At 41.4% G+C, this 18911-nt stretch overlaps 1 protein-coding gene across 5 annotated transcripts in view; it reads right to left on the bottom strand.

Moving 5' to 3' along the window:
* SIK3 (SIK family kinase 3) overlaps window positions 1-18911 on the bottom strand; it is a 290306-nt gene that overhangs the window by 67144 nt on the left and 204251 nt on the right. For all 5 annotated transcript variants that reach the window (XM_080688523.1, XM_080688524.1, XM_080688521.1 and 2 more), the window contains exon 4: window positions 10669-10830. In XM_080688523.1, coding sequence (XP_080544649.1) covers window positions 10669-10830 — 162 coding nt within the window. The remainder of the gene's footprint in view (window positions 1-10668; window positions 10831-18911) is intronic.

Genomic DNA, 18911 nt, shown 5'->3' with positions numbered 1-18911 from the left:
ATTCCTATGCGCACTGCGGGCCCGGGACAAGTCAGCTGCTAAGCAGGACAGGCAGCGGCACCCGGCGGGCCGGATAAATGACCTCCGCGGGCCGCATGTGGCCCGTGGGCCATAGTTTGAGGACGCCTGCTTTAGGCATTTTCAAGATGTCTCTTTCATAGGATATGATATTTCTTTCTTTCTTCCTTTCTTTCTTTCTTTTTATCCTCACCTGAGGATATTTTTCCATTAATTTTTAGAGAGCGTGGAAGAGAGAGGGAAAGACAGAGAGAAACATCAATGTGAGAGGGACACTTCAATTGGTTGCCTTCTGCATGAGCCCTGACCTGGGCCCCAGCCAGGGAGGAGCCTGCAACCTAGGTACATGCCCTTGACCAGAATCAAACCCAGGCCCTGCGTTAGGCAGGCAGAGGCTCTATCCACTGAGCCAAACCAGCTAGGGCAGGATATGACATTTCATAGCCCCTTCAGCAGCGGACCTTTGTTTTTTCCTCCATGAGTGAGGTGGAAAAACCCTAGATCACCTTCTTGGATTCTTATTACCCAAGTTACCAAGAACACTGAGAGTGGCATATGGGGAGCTTAGCCAATGAGTGGTCAGAAAAGGTGTTTCCTCTGCAGCTCACGCACAGAAGTGGGACTGCCAGCACACATGGCTGGCAGGCAGGCCCTGTTCTCTGGGGGCCTGCTCATTGCCGCCGTGAATGGCAGGCCCTGTTCTCTCCGGGCCTGCGCCATCCGTGGCTTGCCTCACCGCGCATGCAGTCCCCTCAAGACCTTTTCACCAGACTCACTACTGAGGAGAGGTTAGAGAAAGGGAGGTAATGATACATTTTCTATAACACCTGCAAGCAATATTCATAGGAATTCTCAAAAACATTAATACATTCTATTATAGTCATGGTTCTAAATAATATGTTAGAAAAATACAAATCCAATCACTTAACCATGGAAATTTCTGATATTGATAGGTGATAATCCAGGGTCCTGGATTGAGAGAGGGTGCAGGCCAGGCCGAGGGACCCCACCGGTGCATGATCAGGGCCAGGGAGGGACGCAGGAGATTGGCCAGCCAGGGAGGGACGCGGGAGGCTGACCAGCAGGGGAGGGACCATGGGAGGGCTCCAGGGCATGTCGGGCCCCTCTCACTCAGTTCTGATCAGCCAGACCCCAGCAGCAAGCTAACCTACCAGTCTAAACTTCTATCCCCTGGTGGTCAGTGCACATCAGAGCAACTGGCTGACCAGTCAACTCTCTGCCCCCCTGGTGGTCAGTGCATGTCATAGCGAGTGGTTGAGCGGCCTTAGCATATCATTAGCATATTATGCTTTGATTGGTTGAGCAGCAGACTGGATGACTGGACACTTAGCATATTAGGCTTTTATTATATAGGATATCAAATCATTATGCTGTATGCTAAAATTAATATATCTTGAAATCCAAAAGTTCTGGATACACTAAAAAAGAAACCAGTCTCTCTTTTTGACGTCGCCTTCATTTGAACAGTTTCTATCCCACTTCACACAACACACCAGGCACTTACTCAGAACCTGAGTGCATAGTACTCTGGATGATTTGTTAGTCCCTCCCCAACACAAACTTTCAGGTGAGGAGCTTTAAGACCCTGGTTGTTTTTTCAGTGGTTAGAGAGAATCGGCCCATGGACCAAAAGGTCTCCAGTTCGATTCCTGGTTAAGGGCATGTACCTTGGTTGCAAGTTCGATCCCCAGCCCAGTCGGGGCACATGCAGGAGGCAACCAATCAATGCATTTTATCAAATGTTGTGCCCAACATGTTCCCAAACACAAAGAGCAATTTCAAATTTTGAGATGCTCTGATAGGTCCAAAACACATGCCATCTAGCCCTGTGTCACTCAGCTCAGCTCCTTCTCCTGCAGATGGAGGCAGCCAGCTTTAAGGCTCAGCTTTCCTTGCCCACAGCTCTCTTCTTTTCCCCACAGTCTCAAAGCAAAAGCTTCCATTTCTTTTCTGCCTCCTGCTTTCCTCTTCTTTTCTATTGTCAAACCTCCAACTCCTTCCCCTACAAAAGCCCCCCAAAATAGAAAATCTACAATTAATTGAGACTGGCATGGAAACCCGTGAGGTTGAGAAAAGTGATAGAGGAGTCAATGTGCACACACTAGAGTGGTGTGTAAGGGGAGCCTGTGGCTGGGAAAGATCGCTCTAGCCTCAGTCCTTCTATTGATGTATGTTTATATATCCTCAGGCATAACGCTGCAGTGTGCCAGAGTTATGTGACATTACAAGCTAAATAAAATATACCTTCCTGGAACATCCATTTTTTCTATGTTAAATAGTTGAATAATTTTAATATTAAAATATAAACATTGTACCAAGAACACAAAATGTGCATGAATTTAAAAGATAAAGCATGTGATTAAAAGTGAGCCATTTCTGCCCAGCCTCCTTGGCTATGGTTGAGCATCAACCTATGAACCAGGAGGTCATGGTTAGATTCCGGTCAGGGCACATGCCCAGGTTGTGGGCTCGAACCCCAGTGGGCGGCCAATCAATGATTCTCTTCATCATTGATATTTCTCTCTCTTTCTCCCTCTCCCTTCCTCTCTGAAATCAATACAAATATATATTTTTAAAAAAATAAAAATAAAGTGAGTCATTTCAAACTTTGTGAGCAGCAAAGTTTGCCACTGCCCCGTGTGAGATCTTTGGTAGAACAGCTAATTGCAAGTTAGAAATGGAAAATTGTTCTTGATGCCAGCAAGGCACTGTAGGGAGCGGTTATAGCAGCCGTGGGCAAACTACGGCCCACGGGCCGAATTCGGCCCGTTCGGCTGTTCTATTTGGCCCGCAGAGCCAAAAGAGCGGAGGGTTCTCTTGCTCTCCACTCCGCTCCTTTACTTTGAATTTATATTAGTTCACACAAACACTCCATCCATGCTTTTGTTCCGGCCCTCTGGTCCAGTTTAAGAACCCATTGTGGCCCTCGAGTCAAAACTTTGCCTACCCCTGGGTTATAGGGCTAAGCCTCGGACTGACTTGCTGGCAAAGCCGCAAACAAGTCCCAGCTTAGAGGGCACAGTCCTCTTAGCATAATTAAGCTTGATCTTGTGACTGCTCCCTAGATCTTTCCTGGGTAGCTAATGGGCTGTGGGAGGTGCAGCAAGTGCTGCCAAAACAAGTGAAACTTACAAGAACATTATAAATTACCTTGTTTACCTCTGACTATAAAATGAAGCATCAGCTTGCAGTCTGGATCTGTTCTGTGGTCTCAGTCAGGCACAGAAGATCCACGCAGGGGTGGGCAAACTTTTTGACTCGAGGGCCACAATGGGTTCTTAAACTGGACCGGAGGGCCGGAACAAAAGCATGGATGGAGTGTTTGTGTGAACTAATATAAATTCAAAGTAAAGGAGCGGAGGGGAAAGCAAGAGAACCCTCCGCTCTTTCGGCTCCGCAGGCCGGATAGAACAGCCGAACGGGCCGCGGCCCGCGGGCCGTAGTTTGCCCACGGCTGGGACCCAGCTTATTCTCTTTGTCTCTTTTCTTCATCCTTCACCAGCCCTCCCACAGGCTCACCAAACCCTTGGCTGTGCTGGCGCGGCACAAGGCACAATCACTTTTCAAGATGAATTAAGATCTCACTTATAATCTAGAACCAAGAATGACAATAAACCTGCTCATTTGAATTTATATTTTTTTCATACAGTCAACTTCATTATGAAATGCCTTTTGAATGGAGGTACATTAATTTCTCATTTGTAAAACTCCAGTCTTAAGAATAGAATTCAGGAATGAAGTTTACAAATTTTATTTTCCCCAGGGGCAACATACTGTACATTAAATTTGCTTAGCACCTTCTCTTTGAAGGCCACCCACCATACTGTACTGACAGTATGACTCCCAGGCTCTACTGTGATGACCTGGATTCAGGAAAGTCACATGCCTCTGTGGGTCTCAATTTACTGACCTGTCAACCAGAGAGGTGTACTGAGTGATTACCTAAATGAAAGGTGTTAGGATTATGACATAAACATTTGCGATTGATACAATGAATATTGTATAACTACTTTCTGTGACCAGTCAGGGACATTCTTAATTACCAACCTCCGGAAGTGTTTACTGTCTATCTTCCCCCATAAGAACCTTAGTTCTCAGGTTTCCAACCTTTATTCCTTATATGAGTGTATCTTAGTATATTTATACTGGAGGTCAATGGACTTACAAACTTTTTTAGTTTCTCACTTTGAGAAACTGATCTCACTACATCAAGGTCAAAAATTTCCACAGTACCTTAAATAAATGCACTCTGGAAATTCTTTCCAAAATCCTGGCTTTGCTGTAGTTGTACTTCAGATCTTTGCTGTCTACTGATTGCCAACTAAAACAATAACACCGGACTGGCAACTATCTCATGGACACCATTCTGGGAGTCGACATTTAAAGAGAAAAGTTTCCAACTTCCTTAGGTTGAAAAAAAGTTTCCACAATTTCCAAAACACTCTCAAAACATCTTAGTATTTCAAATAAATACGTTGCTTCAGGGAGAAAGCCAGCTACATTTAAGGTTTTTCTTGAGCAATCTTTTTTAAATATAGGATTTTCTCTATTTAATCTTTGGGAACAAGAATTAAAGTGACTTTCAAACAGCAATGCATTAACAATTAAAAATAAGACAACACCATTTTTCTTTGATAGGTTAACATTCCATCAGTAAGAAAATCTGATTTCTCTATTTCTAAACAAATATTTAATAAGAAGTTTCTCTCTCCCTCTCCTTGCCTTTTTTCCTTTTCATGTCTTCTACCACACCCTGATGCAGGGTCCACACCCTTATGCAGGGTTCCACGCCCAGATGCAGGATCCACACCCGTATGCAGGATTTTACCATTTCACAACCTTTAACTGATCCTCCTATTGCCTTCTTGTCCCTTCCCCCAATTCCCACCCTTTTTTCTTATCCATCCTGTACCTAATTAATCCTGGTATTCAAATAATTTCACAATTTTGTATCAATACATACCTCTCCCCCCTTCTCAGACATGACTCCCCTACCTAGGCCTCCCCTTCAGTCAGCGCTTTACCTTGTCTGCAAATATGCCACGTGCGTTCTGTTTCTGCTCATGCTTCTTCAACTCAGCTTCCCGTTGTGATCAAAACAAAATCCCAAATCCTCACCACGTGCATAAAGACCCTCCATGTGCGAACTGGCCCTGGCTGGCTCCCTCACGCCATGTCCTTCCACTTCTCCCCTTTTTTATTATCTCCAGCCATGCTAACCTTTCTCCAACCACCTCAAATATGCTAAATCCATCTGCCAGTCAGGCCTTAACACTGCTCTTCCTTCTGCTTGGAAGGCTCTGACTATCCTGGTTAAAATCAATATCTCTCCCACAAGTCATTCTATCACTTTACTCAATTTTATCATTTTCACAGCCCTAATGAGAGCTTATTTGTTTATGTGTTTATTCTCTATCTCCCCCAATAAGAACCTTAGTGCTAAGGGGCTATTTTATCTGCTGCTGTACCTCAGTGCCTAGACTTGGTAACTTCGCCTTTCAGAAGTAAAAAAATTTTTTTTTTCTGAAAATGATAGATGCTTATTCTGGATTACTAATGCTAGAAACACACACACACACACACACACACACACACACACACACACACATTTTTTAAAATCTTCACCTGAGGATATTTTCCCCACTGCTTTTCAGAGAGAGTAGAAGGGAGGAAGGGAGGAGAGAAACTGGTTGCCTCCTGCACGTACCCCAACCTGCCCTCGATCAGGAATCAAACCCACAATCCTCAGTGCACAGGGAAATGCTCTAACCACTGGGTAACACTGGCCTGGGCAGAAACATCTTTTAAATAATTCTATGGAAGACAGGTTTGCTACTGCCTTAGATGGGTGTTTGCACATAGCAGATGCTTTCTTAACATCTGCTGACTGACTAATCCTAATCCTACTGAAATTTTCTCCTCTACCTTCAAGAATCCCTACTCATTCTTTAAAACTCACCTCCAATGTGATGTCCTCAGTAGTGTGTTTATTTCCTTATCACCACCGTCTAAGGTTCAGATCAATTAAGCTACTGAGCACCTACTATAGAACAGGTACCTGCCAGGCAGTGATGGCAAAACAATCAAAAGTCCTTGTGGCGCCCTAACCGGTTTGGCTCAGTGGATAGTGCGTCAGCCTGCAGACTCAAGGGTCCCGGGTTCGATTCCAGTCAAGGGCATGTACCTTGGTTGCGGGCATATCCCCAGTGGGGGGTGTGCAGGAGGCAGCTGATCGATGTTTCTCTCTCATCAATGTTCCTAACTCTCTGTCCCTCTCCCTTCCTCTCTGTAAAAAATCAATAAAATATATTTAAAAAAAAAAAAAGTCCTTGTGGCATTTACAAACTAATGAAATTTTATAAACTGAAGTGGTTTCTTCATCATCTGAACTCCTGTGGTAATTAGACTGTACAATTAATGTGATAATGAGTAACAATGTGCCTTGTAGCATTTCTCCTATTGTACCATGCTGCCACCCAGGAATGTAGACTACATGCTGAGAGCCATGCCGGGCCTTCACCTGCTCTTCTGTGGACCCTCAGATATCTGAGGCATGATAAGTAAAAGGTTAGAGGCCAAGAATCCTATTTTTTTCCCAAAGTTGGACTCTATATGAAAGAAATTTACATGAGTGCTCTTTATAAGAAAATTCAGATTTGGAATGTTAAAGGTGTGTGTTTTGATAATTCTAATGTTTTCTGAATAAGCTATATTTGCATGCCAAATATGATGAAATTAAATGATATATATGAAAATGCTTTGCAAAGTACTTTATGTGTGTAAAACATAATTCCTGAGTTATTTCACTGTTAAAAGTTCTAAGCATTTTCTACCCAAATAGACTGTAAATTTTTGAGGTTAGGAGTCACTTCTTACATTTCTTTTTTCTCTTCCAATACACGTGAGAAAAGAACCTTTGTTAACAACAGTTAAGATTTCAGATAGCTACTATAAATTCTTAGACTCGGTAACTTTGCCTTTCAGAAATAACATTTTTTTTTCTGAAAACAATCGATGCTTATTCTGAATTACTAATGTTAGACATCATTTAAATAATTCAAGAGAAGATAGGTTTGCTACTGTCATTAATAAGAGTGTTTTAATTCTAAAACCATAAAGAAAACCAAGTTATTTACCTCGATTTTATTCTCTCTAGAAATAGCAAAAGAACAAAGATTCACAGAGAAGAATTTAAGCACAAAAACTCTTAAACCATAGAATGATGCTGGATCTTTTTTAAAATTATTTTTATATATTTTTATTGATTTCAAAGAGGAAGTGAAAAGGAAAGATAGAAACATTAATAATGAGAGAGAATCATTGATTGGCTGCCTCCTACACAAACCCCTACTGGGGACTGAACCCACAACCCGGGCATGTGCCCTTGACTGGAATGGAACCTGGGACCCTTCAGTCCGCAGGCTGACACTATATCCATTGAGCCAAACCAGCTAGGGCAATGCTGGATCTTTTAATACATGTAACTGCAGTTTATTTTTCATGTCCAGAAAACACATTCTCTTGAAGAAGCTGTTTTAACAGCCACAATGCTTTGTAGTATCAAGTATTAAGGGTAAATTGCCACATTAATTCATATGAAAAGTAAAAATAAATTAATGTAAACATAACATCTCCAGAACAGCTTATCCATCTTCTGCATTTGAACAGGATGCATAATCTTTTCACCAAAACCACTTAGGAAACATGGCATAAGGAAAACATGAATTCCTTACATTTCCTAATTGGAATTTTTATTAATCCACATCAATCTGTCACTATAACATATATTAACGATTTTTTTTTTAATTAGGTGCTTTAAAAAAAAGAAATAAAGAAAAAATAAAAATGAGGTGCTTAAGGCCCAGCTGGCATGGCTCAGTGGTTGAGTGTTGACCTATGAACCAGGAGGTCATGGTTTGATTACTGGTCAGGGCACATGCCCGGGTTGTGGGCTCGATTCCCAGTGAGGGGTGTGCAGGCAGCAGCCAATCAATGATTCTCTCTCATCATTGATGTTTTTCTCTCTCTCTCTCCCTCCCCCTCTCCCTTCCTCTTTGAAATCATTAAAAATATTTTTTTTAAATTGAGGTGCTTAAGATGTAATATTTTAAATAAACCAAAAATCTATTTTCTCTCTCATGTGTTTCTTTCATAAGTAGTGGCTCCTTGTCATTGCGATTTGTAATAGTTCATTGGTAAGCTCACTGAAAAGATCAGGGATCTAGAAGTTACTTTTAGCTTTTAGAATAAAAAGTTGATTTCATTACTTATCTGACCATATCTTGTCAGAACCATCCAACCTAGCTCTCCAAAATTAGTCAGCTGTAGTCAGCTTCACTGAGAAGTGTTCCTCCCACTGGTCCATTAAGTTCAAAGAAAACTTGGCAGATGACAATGGGAATTCTATCTAATTTATATGTAAGAAAGGAAGTTCGGGCAATGATTAAGAAACTGAGTAATGGTGGCATGTAGGAAGGAATGCATAAGCAAAGGCAATGTTAGATATTACAGCAGGGCACAAAACTAGAGGTGTTCCTTTATTTTTTGCTTTTCTCAAAAACAAATAATAAAAATACAGACTCTGCATCAATGATTTCAAAAATCTTGCCAAAGTATATGTGCTAACACAGAGAGGGCCAGGGCAGCTGCTGGCACCCCTGGACTATGTAATCACACATCAGCAGGCAGAGACTTACTGTGACCGCATGGGCTTAACTATTAACAAAGAAAGGCATTTAAAAGTCTCTACCCAAATACTTGTCGGTAGAGTGCCTAAGTTCAGTTATCACTGACTAGTGCCTTTTACATTTGCTTTCTCAATGCAAAAACCAAAAGCTACACAAAGTTCCCTAAATCAAAATGGTTCTAAATTCAAAATCAAGAACCAAGGAAGCATTAAAAAAATTTTAACCTTTGGTTATTGGAGAGAGACTAAAACTGTAGAAGCAATAGAGGGCCTTCTTTTAACTCACTACTCTAATCAGGAATCCAAAGATCCCTATAACACTGTGGCAGGCTAACTAATAGTCTTCCCCCCCATCCCTCCCGCCCCAAAGCACCCATGCCCTAACCCATGGAATTGTGAATAAGTGTGTTACCTATGTGGACTTCTGCAGACATGATTAGGTTAAGGATCTTAAGATAGGTAGCCTGGATTATTCAGGAGGGCCCAATGGAATCACGAGCGGCCGGACAAGAGAAAACTAGGAGGATCAGATTAGGAGCGGGAATGTGACACTGGAAGCAAGAGGTGGGGAGTGAGGTGTGAAAGGGGCTAAAGCCAAGGAACACAGGGTCTCTAAGAGATGAAAAAGCAAACAGACACAGCCTCCAGAGCCCCAGAATGAGCCAGTCTACCAGCACCTTGACTTTAGCCTTGAAGACATTTCAGATTTCTGACCTCCAAAACAGTAAGATAGTACGTTTGTGTTTTTCAAGCCATTAAGTTTGTGGTAATCTGTTATAGCAACAATGGAAAATTACAATGAATAATTACCAAAAAAAGGCTTGAAACTGCCAGGCCTTCCCATGCTACCTACCTCGTGGGAACTATCAGCATCTGGAGAGTTTTGGAGAAGGAGACAGACTTAAGGCAAAGGAAAACATGACCTTACGTAAGATAAAGAGAGCATCAATTCCTACTGACGATACACTGAGCAAGTGCAGGCCTCAGAGAACTTGGACCTGGTGAAAGCTCTAAACAAGACTGCACCGTCAGCCTGACAGACAAATACAGAGCGAAGATGCTCCAGCGATGTGAAAGGAGAGCCTGGAAAGGGAACAGACGCATCTACACGAAAGAAACTGTTCGAAGAATCACCAACTGCGAGGGTACACAAGGGCAAGCTCTTGCTCCTGCCCTGCGGACGAGGGAACTCCGCAGAACTGCTCTCCGCCGCCAGGGATTTCAAGGCTACTGCATTCTAGCTACACTCCAGTGTTCCATATGACTCCCTCCCTTCGCTCCGGGAGACTGGGGGTTGGATGGGCACCATGCAATACTAAAAACCATCAGAAAACAAAAACTGCTTATTTTCACATTTATAGTTCCTATTTGTCATCTGCAGTCACTTCCTCCCATCAGTAGGTGGTGGGCGTGGATTGGTTAGCACATGCTGAGCGCTTACTGAAGCTGAAGTCTAGGTAGACCGAGGCAGGGAATAGTGCTTCTGAGGCTCCGCCAGATGAGCAGATGAGTGAAATCAGAGGAACCATGGACTGCCTTTAAACCACCGCATGTTCAGTTCTCCCTGAACGACCATGAACCGCCATCTTTAGGGTAGGCATGCTCTATATCAGGAGCACCATAAATCCACCTTCTCAGTGAAACTGAGAGGCACAAAATTTCAGCAGTTTTTCTTCCTATTTTTCTATATTTTATTCCTTATTATTTAAAAGGGACTAGTCAACCAAAATAAAACTTTAAATACAACCCCTTTCCTTCTTTCCTCCCAGCAAATAACATAAATGTATTTTGAAAATTTATCAGTTTTCAAGCCACACAACACAAAACCCTTTATTTTCACAATACTTCTTTCTGAATGGATGGAAATAAACAATCCCTTGCTTTAAGAATCTTGAAGGAAAAGCTCTTTTGTCCTTATTTCACATCCTCAGCATGCCTCTCACCTGCTATTTTGATATTCAGATTGGCGTCCAGAAGCAAATTCTCAGCTTTTAGATCACGATGAACTATGTTCCGACAGTGACAAAAAAAGACAGCGGCGACGATCTGCTTGAACTTCCGACGGGCCTCCTTCTCCGCCATTCTGCCATGGGCCACCAGGTGGTCTGGGTGAAGAAGAACAGAGTCAGTTCTCACATGGGCACTGGGATCATTCCAAAGGGCAGATGTAAGGAGGTGCAAGGGGAGCCCACCAAACAAATGAGCTGAAAGAAGTAAAATAAAAAACAGAAAACAACCCACTTACAGTCCTGGTTTGTATCTATAAAAAATCATTAGTAATCAGTACCCAAACTATTTTAAGTAGAAATCCTGTTATATACATATGCCTAAGAATACACTTGCTTTACCACACACACACACACACACACACACACACACACACACACACACAGAGTTCTGAGAGACATATGGTATTTTTTAAGGATCATAGCACTTAACACCTTCCTTTTCTTACCTCCACTGCAAAAGTTTATACATACACAGCCAACGTACACTTGAAGTGAAGTATCAGCAATATTTCCTGTGCTAAAGGATGAGTCAAAAAGCAGAGTTCAATAAACTTTAAGCTAATATCTCTTCTGCTTTCTCAAAGTTTTACAATTTGACATAAAAATATATTTATTTAGTGCCTATATTCTGTAATGCATAATATGCCTGCATCTTTACTGTGCTTAGCAAATATTTTTAAAACTATATTAATTTTTACAGATAACATCAATAAAAAAGTGCATTTTCTACCACTTTAAATGAAATAATTTCATTGGCTATGTTGCTAACTAAGGTATATAGCAAAAGAATTTATGTTATAAACTTTATAGTACTATAAATCAGGGTATCTTCTATATTTAAAAATGAAATACCATAAATTTTTAAATTATTTTTCTAGTAGTGGCAGTAGGTTTATATTAAAGCAATGACATACATATTCTTAACCCAGTTCTTCATGTAACCAGAAACATACACAGGTCATGACAACTGATGGGATCAGAAATATTAGCAATGATATAATTTGCTCAGTTTTAAATTTCTAATAGTTTTATCAGCACTAATAGTTTTATCCAGCTGATCTAGCTGGAAAAAAGACACATTTGCCACCATAAGCATCTTGACATAGTGGAAAAGTGAAAAATTAAACACTATAAAGGTATTATTGTTTATCAGTAGTTATTTTAGTAATACTACCCAATTGTTTCGGTGCTATTGCAGTCATCAATAGGACCAATCAGGTATATCTTTTCTTCATCACCAAGAGGAAGTTTGGGGTAAAACATATGTACCAGTAATACTGCTAAGACTAAGAGTTTAGGACAAGAAATTGGAGAGGAGCATGAAGAAGGGGAGCTAAATAACAATCCATCTACACAGCAGATTTTCAAATAATTTAAATTCTGACCACAAAGACCATAAAATTTTGGACCAAAAATATAGTAGTTTTAATAATATTACCTTACAGATCATTTAAATTATTAAGAAAACCCCTTCAAAGGAATTGTTATAATTATTATGAATGACCCACACAGAAGATCTTTGAAGCATTTCCCTCAAAAACAATCATTATTACGGCCAAGGTTACCAATTGAGTAAAGAAAGGAGAATATACAAAGTCTTCAGCTTAGCAGCTCAGAGGACTAGAATGAAGATGTCTATGGGAGTTAGAGTGCTGATAACTGAGCTCACACTCTGGTGTTTAGGCTTCTGGTGAGACCTGTCATATGAATTTTAAACACAAAAGTTGTTACCTAACTAGGTAAAATAACATAAACTGCTAAAGACCTGGACACCCATCAGATGTACTACAGCACTGTGTTTATTTCAAAAGACTATTCTCTAATAGTACCTGCTCCATTGACCCCCCTCTATTCCTCTTAACCCAAGACCTAATTATTCTAATAATATGTTTTAGCTGCTAAACTTTGTCTAATTAAAGAGCTTTGAAGAGACAGCTATTCTTGAGAAACATAAAAATAAACCCTTATGAAGGTTTACCATCAGAAGCTCATTTGGCCAAGCCAACCATTAATTAAAATGCCCAAGAGACATTCGTCTGGCAGTAAATACTAATTACCAGACACATCAAAGAGCTTCTTAAATACAACAGAATGATTTCGTAATTTCCAAAACAAGTTATTTTCTTTTGTTAAAAAACACACAACCTCTTTATATTTTCTAAGTACTTTGTTTTCTCTTTCTTTTAAGTACTTGGTTTTTTTAAAAATGATTGGAAAGCTCTCAAAATTGTACACAGGCCAGGAGCTGGTGGAATGTAGCCTAGTTTTATCTCTACAATGACACACTGGTTGTCCTTGGGCAAATCATTTATACTGCCAATATCCCTACCTCTTGATCTGCCAAATAGAAATACATTCTGTTACATGCTAGGGACAAAGAAAGGATAGTGTATTTGGGTATAAACATGTATTGTGATTAAGAGTTATCATATATGAATGGCATAACTTTAAAGACATTTAAAAAGCTATTTTTAAAATCTTTATCATGAAAGTATTACATTTGTCCCCCTTTTTTCCCCATTATCCCCTTCTAGCACGCCCCTGCCCGCCCCAGACCTTCACCACACTATTGGTCTGTGTCCATGGGTTATGGATATATGCATATAAGTTCTTTGGTTGATCTCTTCCCACCCACCTACCCACCCCTACCTTCCCTCTGAGATTTGACAGTGTGTTCCATGCTCTTTTGTAAAGGTCTGGGGCAAGACTATATAGAGAATATTTAAGAATTTGATTAAGAGATCACAAGGTTCTTCAGGATTCTGTAGTGTTTGAAGGTGATTATTAGGTACATCATTTGTCACTGTAACATGACCCTGGTAAAAGGATTTATGATAGCACAGTGGGTAAAGCAGCTTAAACTATGCAGTATTTTTCCTAAAGGTACCTACAGAATCCCTACAGTTATAAATATAAAGAAAATATACAAAACACTTTTAAAAAGTGTTGATTGCAAACATTAGATGTTTTCTCCTAGCCATTGTATTTATGCCTGAGTTTTCTCCTCCTTGGGAGCACTGTGCTCTTTTCCCAATACCGGATCATCGTAACAGCTCAACATCATTCAGATTTTAGCCTCTGCACTTAGTTTTGCCCATCTTATTACCACCCCACCCCCATCTCTTGTCCGAGTTGGCTTTCAGCAGAAACTACGGGCCTGTGGGTGTGCCAGGAAGCCAGCGGCCTCTGTGGTTTTCAGTCCCTGCAGAAACGGCCTCTCAGCTGCCTGTGGACAAATGGCTGCTTATGTTCACGTGTGCTGTATAGGCAGTGAGCAAAAATTCTTCCAGTTAAATGGGCTATTTTACTTTCAGCGAAGAAACCCAGAGCAGAAGCCCAGACTGCATTTAGCACAGTCACAGAATTTGAATAAATACTGGGGTAATTTCAGAAAGGCAAATGAAACAAAATGGCTCCTGAGCCACGCAATATTTAAAGTATATTCTGAATCTTGTCAGGATAAACCCCAGCTGCAAGGAACTCTAAAGAGTTGTTCTGCTTCTAGGCAGCTCAGTGAGCTAGCTCTCCTAACACTGGGCGAAGTGCCACCCACATCTTCAGTCCCAACACCCCACATGACCCTGGTTGGCTTCTGTAGTCCCACACTCCTCCACCCCAGTCCAGAATCTTCAATTACATACACTCTGCTGAATAAACTCCCTCACAGTTAAGTTCTTTCTCACTATCAATTAACTACTTATCTATTTAGTTGCCACTAAAAGTCTCAGGCAAATTTAAAGTTTTTCTCTATCACAACTTCACTCCAACCATTTCATCCCAGACGTGGATGAGGTAACTCTCAGATAAAAGCAGAAAAAGCTCTCCTATGTTAAGCTCTTATCAAAAGTAAGGAGTCTAAGTTCTCTTTCTCACTTTCCAATCGCCATAAAACACTGGGCACTAGATTTCTTTATTCATTTTTAATTTGCTCTTCCTTACAAAATGAAAAGAAGTTAGTGACACTAAGGGACTTCTATATCTCATGAGGAATATTATTAGAAGGGGAGAAAACAAATTCTGAAGTTTCAAAAGTATTAGCGCACCAGCACGTATAGAGTTTGCTTCAGAATTCACTGTTTGTTATTTTGTCCCAATCTGACTCAGGAAGAAAGAGCTTGTGGTACATTTAGATTCTAACCTTTCAAAGAGCAAAACTGCATACCAGGCAGTCTTGACTTCCCAGCCCAGCTTCTGGCGTGTCAGAGGCCTGCCACTAATGGGGTAGTGGTGGGGAGCCAGCACAGCTTTAAGTCACTTTTCCACTATAAACAGACAGTGTCTCCATTTGTCTGCTGTCTACAACTCATAACTGATGCAAAACACCAGCTTAAAAGGAAAATACCCTGACAACTTTTCACGATGAAGAAATAACCTCGTCTAGAATAGAGAGAAAAGGCGACACATGTGCTAAGCTTAGGTAGCTACCTGAAAATGTCTGCCAATTCCAGCTAACCACAGCTAGTACTTCTCTGCTTTGCTACTCTGTTCTGTCATTTCTTCTTTCTACACCCATGGAGACAAATTCCTGTTTATCACACAAATGCTTCTTTCCAAAAGGGCCAGGGCAAGGCCAAGATAACTTAGCTGCCTGGGAGCAGGTTAAAAAGAGTGCTCTCACTTTCGTATCATGCTGCCCTGAGCCCCTGCAGGCCCCAAGCTGCCACTGACTAGAGGAAGTGGGTTTGTTATTTTGTGTTCCTTGCCAAGAATCCAATGACCTCACGCCAGGCTTCTACCTGCTGCTGCTTCTTATTACTATGTATTTTCTTCATTCTTCCAGGTGTCCAGGTAAAAAATCTTGGGGTCCTCATTCTCTTTCTCCCAAACCACACATCTTATCTTTCAGCAAATTTTATTAACTCTACCTTCAAAACAGATCCAGATCTCCCCTATTCCTCACCCTTACCTCCACTCCACTACAGTGCCCCCAAGTCTAGTCCAAGAGCCATTATCTTCCTCCTGGATTATTGTAATGGCCTCCTAATATTAATAACTAGTATCCCTGTTTCTGCTCTTGGCCTCCTGCAATCTACTCTCAAAACAACAGCAAAAATCCAGTCCATGTGGTTCAGTTGGTTGAGTGCCATCCTATGCACTGAAAGGTTACTAATTCAATTCCCAGTCAAGGGATATAACTGGGTTTCGGGTTCAAGCTCTGATGGGGCATTTATGGAGGGCAACCAATCGATGTTTCTCACATCTATGTTTTTTTTTTCTCTCTCTCCCTTCCACTCTCTAAGCATGTCCTCAAGTGAGGGTTTTAAAAAATACCCAAAAAACCAGAGATGGATCTACGATGGCGATAGACTAGGTGGAAGTTACACTCACCTCCTCCCAGCACCAAACTGGAATTACAACTAAATTATAGAGTAATCATCCTGAATAATCAACTGAAGACTAGCTGGAGAGAAGCCATATAACCAAGCACTTACAGAAGGAGCCACATTGAGAATGGAAGAAGTGCAGAGGTATAAGAGGGCTGGTCGGGCTGTCATAGGCAGCAGCTGAAGTTCTGGAGGGATATCTCAGCTGCAGTACATTCCCCCGGAGAAATGTGGGGACTAAATCCCAAGCTGGGCTCCCCAGCCTAGAGCCCCAGAACCAAGAAAGGTGCCCATATAACATCCAGCTATGAAAAGCAGTGGGGTCTCTGTCCACTAGGGAGAGACATCTAGAAGGCTAGAGAAGCAGACACCTTCTTAAAGGGCCAATGCACAAAATTTTATTCACAGTCACTCACTCTGAGTTTCAGTGAAGGGAGAGTAGAGTGGACTAGAGCAACGTGAGGAAAGTCTGGGTTGGATGGCTCTGGGGAGAGAGCTGAAGGTTCAGCCACCAGCATCCCTGTGCTGAGTCATTCCCCCATACTGCAGAAACCATCATTCTCAGGCAGGCCATTCCCCTCTCAGAGACATCAGCCTGTGGGGAAGTAATAGCCCCTGCTGGAATCTCTCTTGCCCTACCCTGTGGAGCTTACACCCTGCTGAGGAATATAGTCAGAGGCTCTTCAGTGACTAAGTCTAACAGACAGCCTTCATGCAGGCAGAGGTGGTCTCGGGTGCTTTGAGACATTTGCTGACCTGCCCCCAGACCCAGTGTTGGTAAAAGCAGGCTTTGGCACACAGATTGGTCCTCTTCTCACACACTCAGGCAGAGCTGAGGGAACCACAGCTGTGGATCATGGATAGCTCCAAACATATTGTCCAGGGACAGTCACAGGCAGCGTCTGACATTGGCCTACACAAGAATCCCCCTAAAGAGACCCAGAACCAATACAGCCAGTGGCCAGATTCAGACAACAGAACAGGACCCAATAAGCTGCACAAGCAGTATATCCATTGGGAGAGCTCAGCAGGCACTATAACCTGCTGTAGTGAATTCTGCTTCATGTGATCAGCACCTGCACAGAAGCTTGAATGCTGTGTTGGGGGCTGAGCCATACAGTTAGCCAGCCTGAGGGTCAATTCCATGCAGAAATGGGCCAACAGCAATCAAGACTCAAATATGATAGAAAGGCCCACATAATGCCCACAAGGGAAATCCCTAGAGCACCCAGCTCAGGTGATCAGGGAGACAACACTAGGTTCCACAGGATACTTACTATATAAGGCCACCCTACCTAGACTAGGAGTCATAGCAGATCTACCTCATACACAGAAACATACATAAAGAGGCAATAAACAGACTCCAAATGAAAGAACAAAAGCATTCTCCAAGGAAGAGCTAAATGAAATGGAGGCAAGCAATTTATCAGATATAGGGTTCAAAGTCATGATTATAAGGATGCTCGACATCATGAAAAAGGACACAGAAGCCATAAAAATGGACTAGTCAGAAATGAAGAAAGCAATATCTGAAATAAATAATACACTAGAAGGAATAAACAGTAGGTAAAATGAAGCAAAGAATCGAATCAGCAAATTATAACACAAGGTAGAAAAAAACACCCAATTAGAGCAGCAAAAAGAAAAAAATTTTTAAATGACAGTTTAAGGAACTTTTGGGATAACATGAAACATCTACATCCAGGGGTACCAGAAGGAGAAGAAAGACAGCAAAGGATGGAGAACTTATTTGAAGAAATAATTACCAAAAATTTCCCTAACTGGTGAAGGAAAATGACACAAAAGTCCAGAAAGCACAAAGTGCCAAAGAAGATAGACTCAAAAAAGGCCCACACCAAGACATATAATAATTAAAATGGCAGGGGTTAAAGACAAAGAGAGAATCTTAAAAGTTGCAAGAGAAAGGCAGTTATCTACGAGGGAGCTCCCATAAGATTGTCAGCTGATTTCTCAACAAACATTTCAGGCCAGAAGGTACTGGCATGAAATATTCAGTGATGAAAAGCAAGGACCTACAACTAAAGCCACTTTACCCAGCAAGAGTATCATTTAAAACTGAAGGGGAAATAAGAAGCTTCCCAGACAAGAAAAAGGTAAAGGAGCATGTTACCTCCAAAACAATATCAAAAGAAATGTTAAACGGCAAAGAAGGAGGAGGAAGGAGGAGAACTAGAACAAGAAGAAGAACAAGAAGAAGAAAAAAGAACTACCACCACCACCACCAATAAATAATCAATGTAAATGGCTTAAATGCTCCAATCAAAAGGCATAGGGTAGCTAAATGGATAAGGAAACAACACCCATAAATATGCTATCTTTAAGAGACCCAACACAGAATAAAAGATATACACAGACTGTAAGTAAAGGGATAAAAAAAAGATATTTCATGCAAATGAAAGGAAAATAGAACTGGAGTAACAATACTTATATCTGACAGAACAGACTTTAAAAAAACAGACAAGAAGACCCGCTACATAATGATAAAGGAAGCAATCCAACAGGAGGATATAACCCTTGTAAACACTATGCACCCAACACAGAAGCACCTAAATATGTAAAGAAAATCTTAATGGATACAAAGGGACAGATTGCCAGTAATACAGTCATAGTAGGGGTTTTTAACACCCACTGACAAGTGCTGAAGAGGATGTGCAGAAGGTAGAACTCTCGTGCACTGTTGGGAATGCAGACTGATGCAGCCACTGTAGAAAGCAGTATGGAGTTACCTCAAAAAAATTTCAGTAGTTAGAGCATCAGCCTGAGCAACAAATGGTCACGGGTTCAATCCAAGAGCATGTATCTTAGTTGTGGATTCGCTTCCCAGGCATGCAG

This window comes from Plecotus auritus (genome assembly GCF_963455305.1).
Source record: "Plecotus auritus genome assembly, chromosome: 9".
Classification (NCBI taxonomy): domain Eukaryota; kingdom Metazoa; phylum Chordata; class Mammalia; order Chiroptera; family Vespertilionidae; genus Plecotus; species Plecotus auritus.
This window is presented reverse-complemented; position numbering and strand designations above follow the sequence as displayed.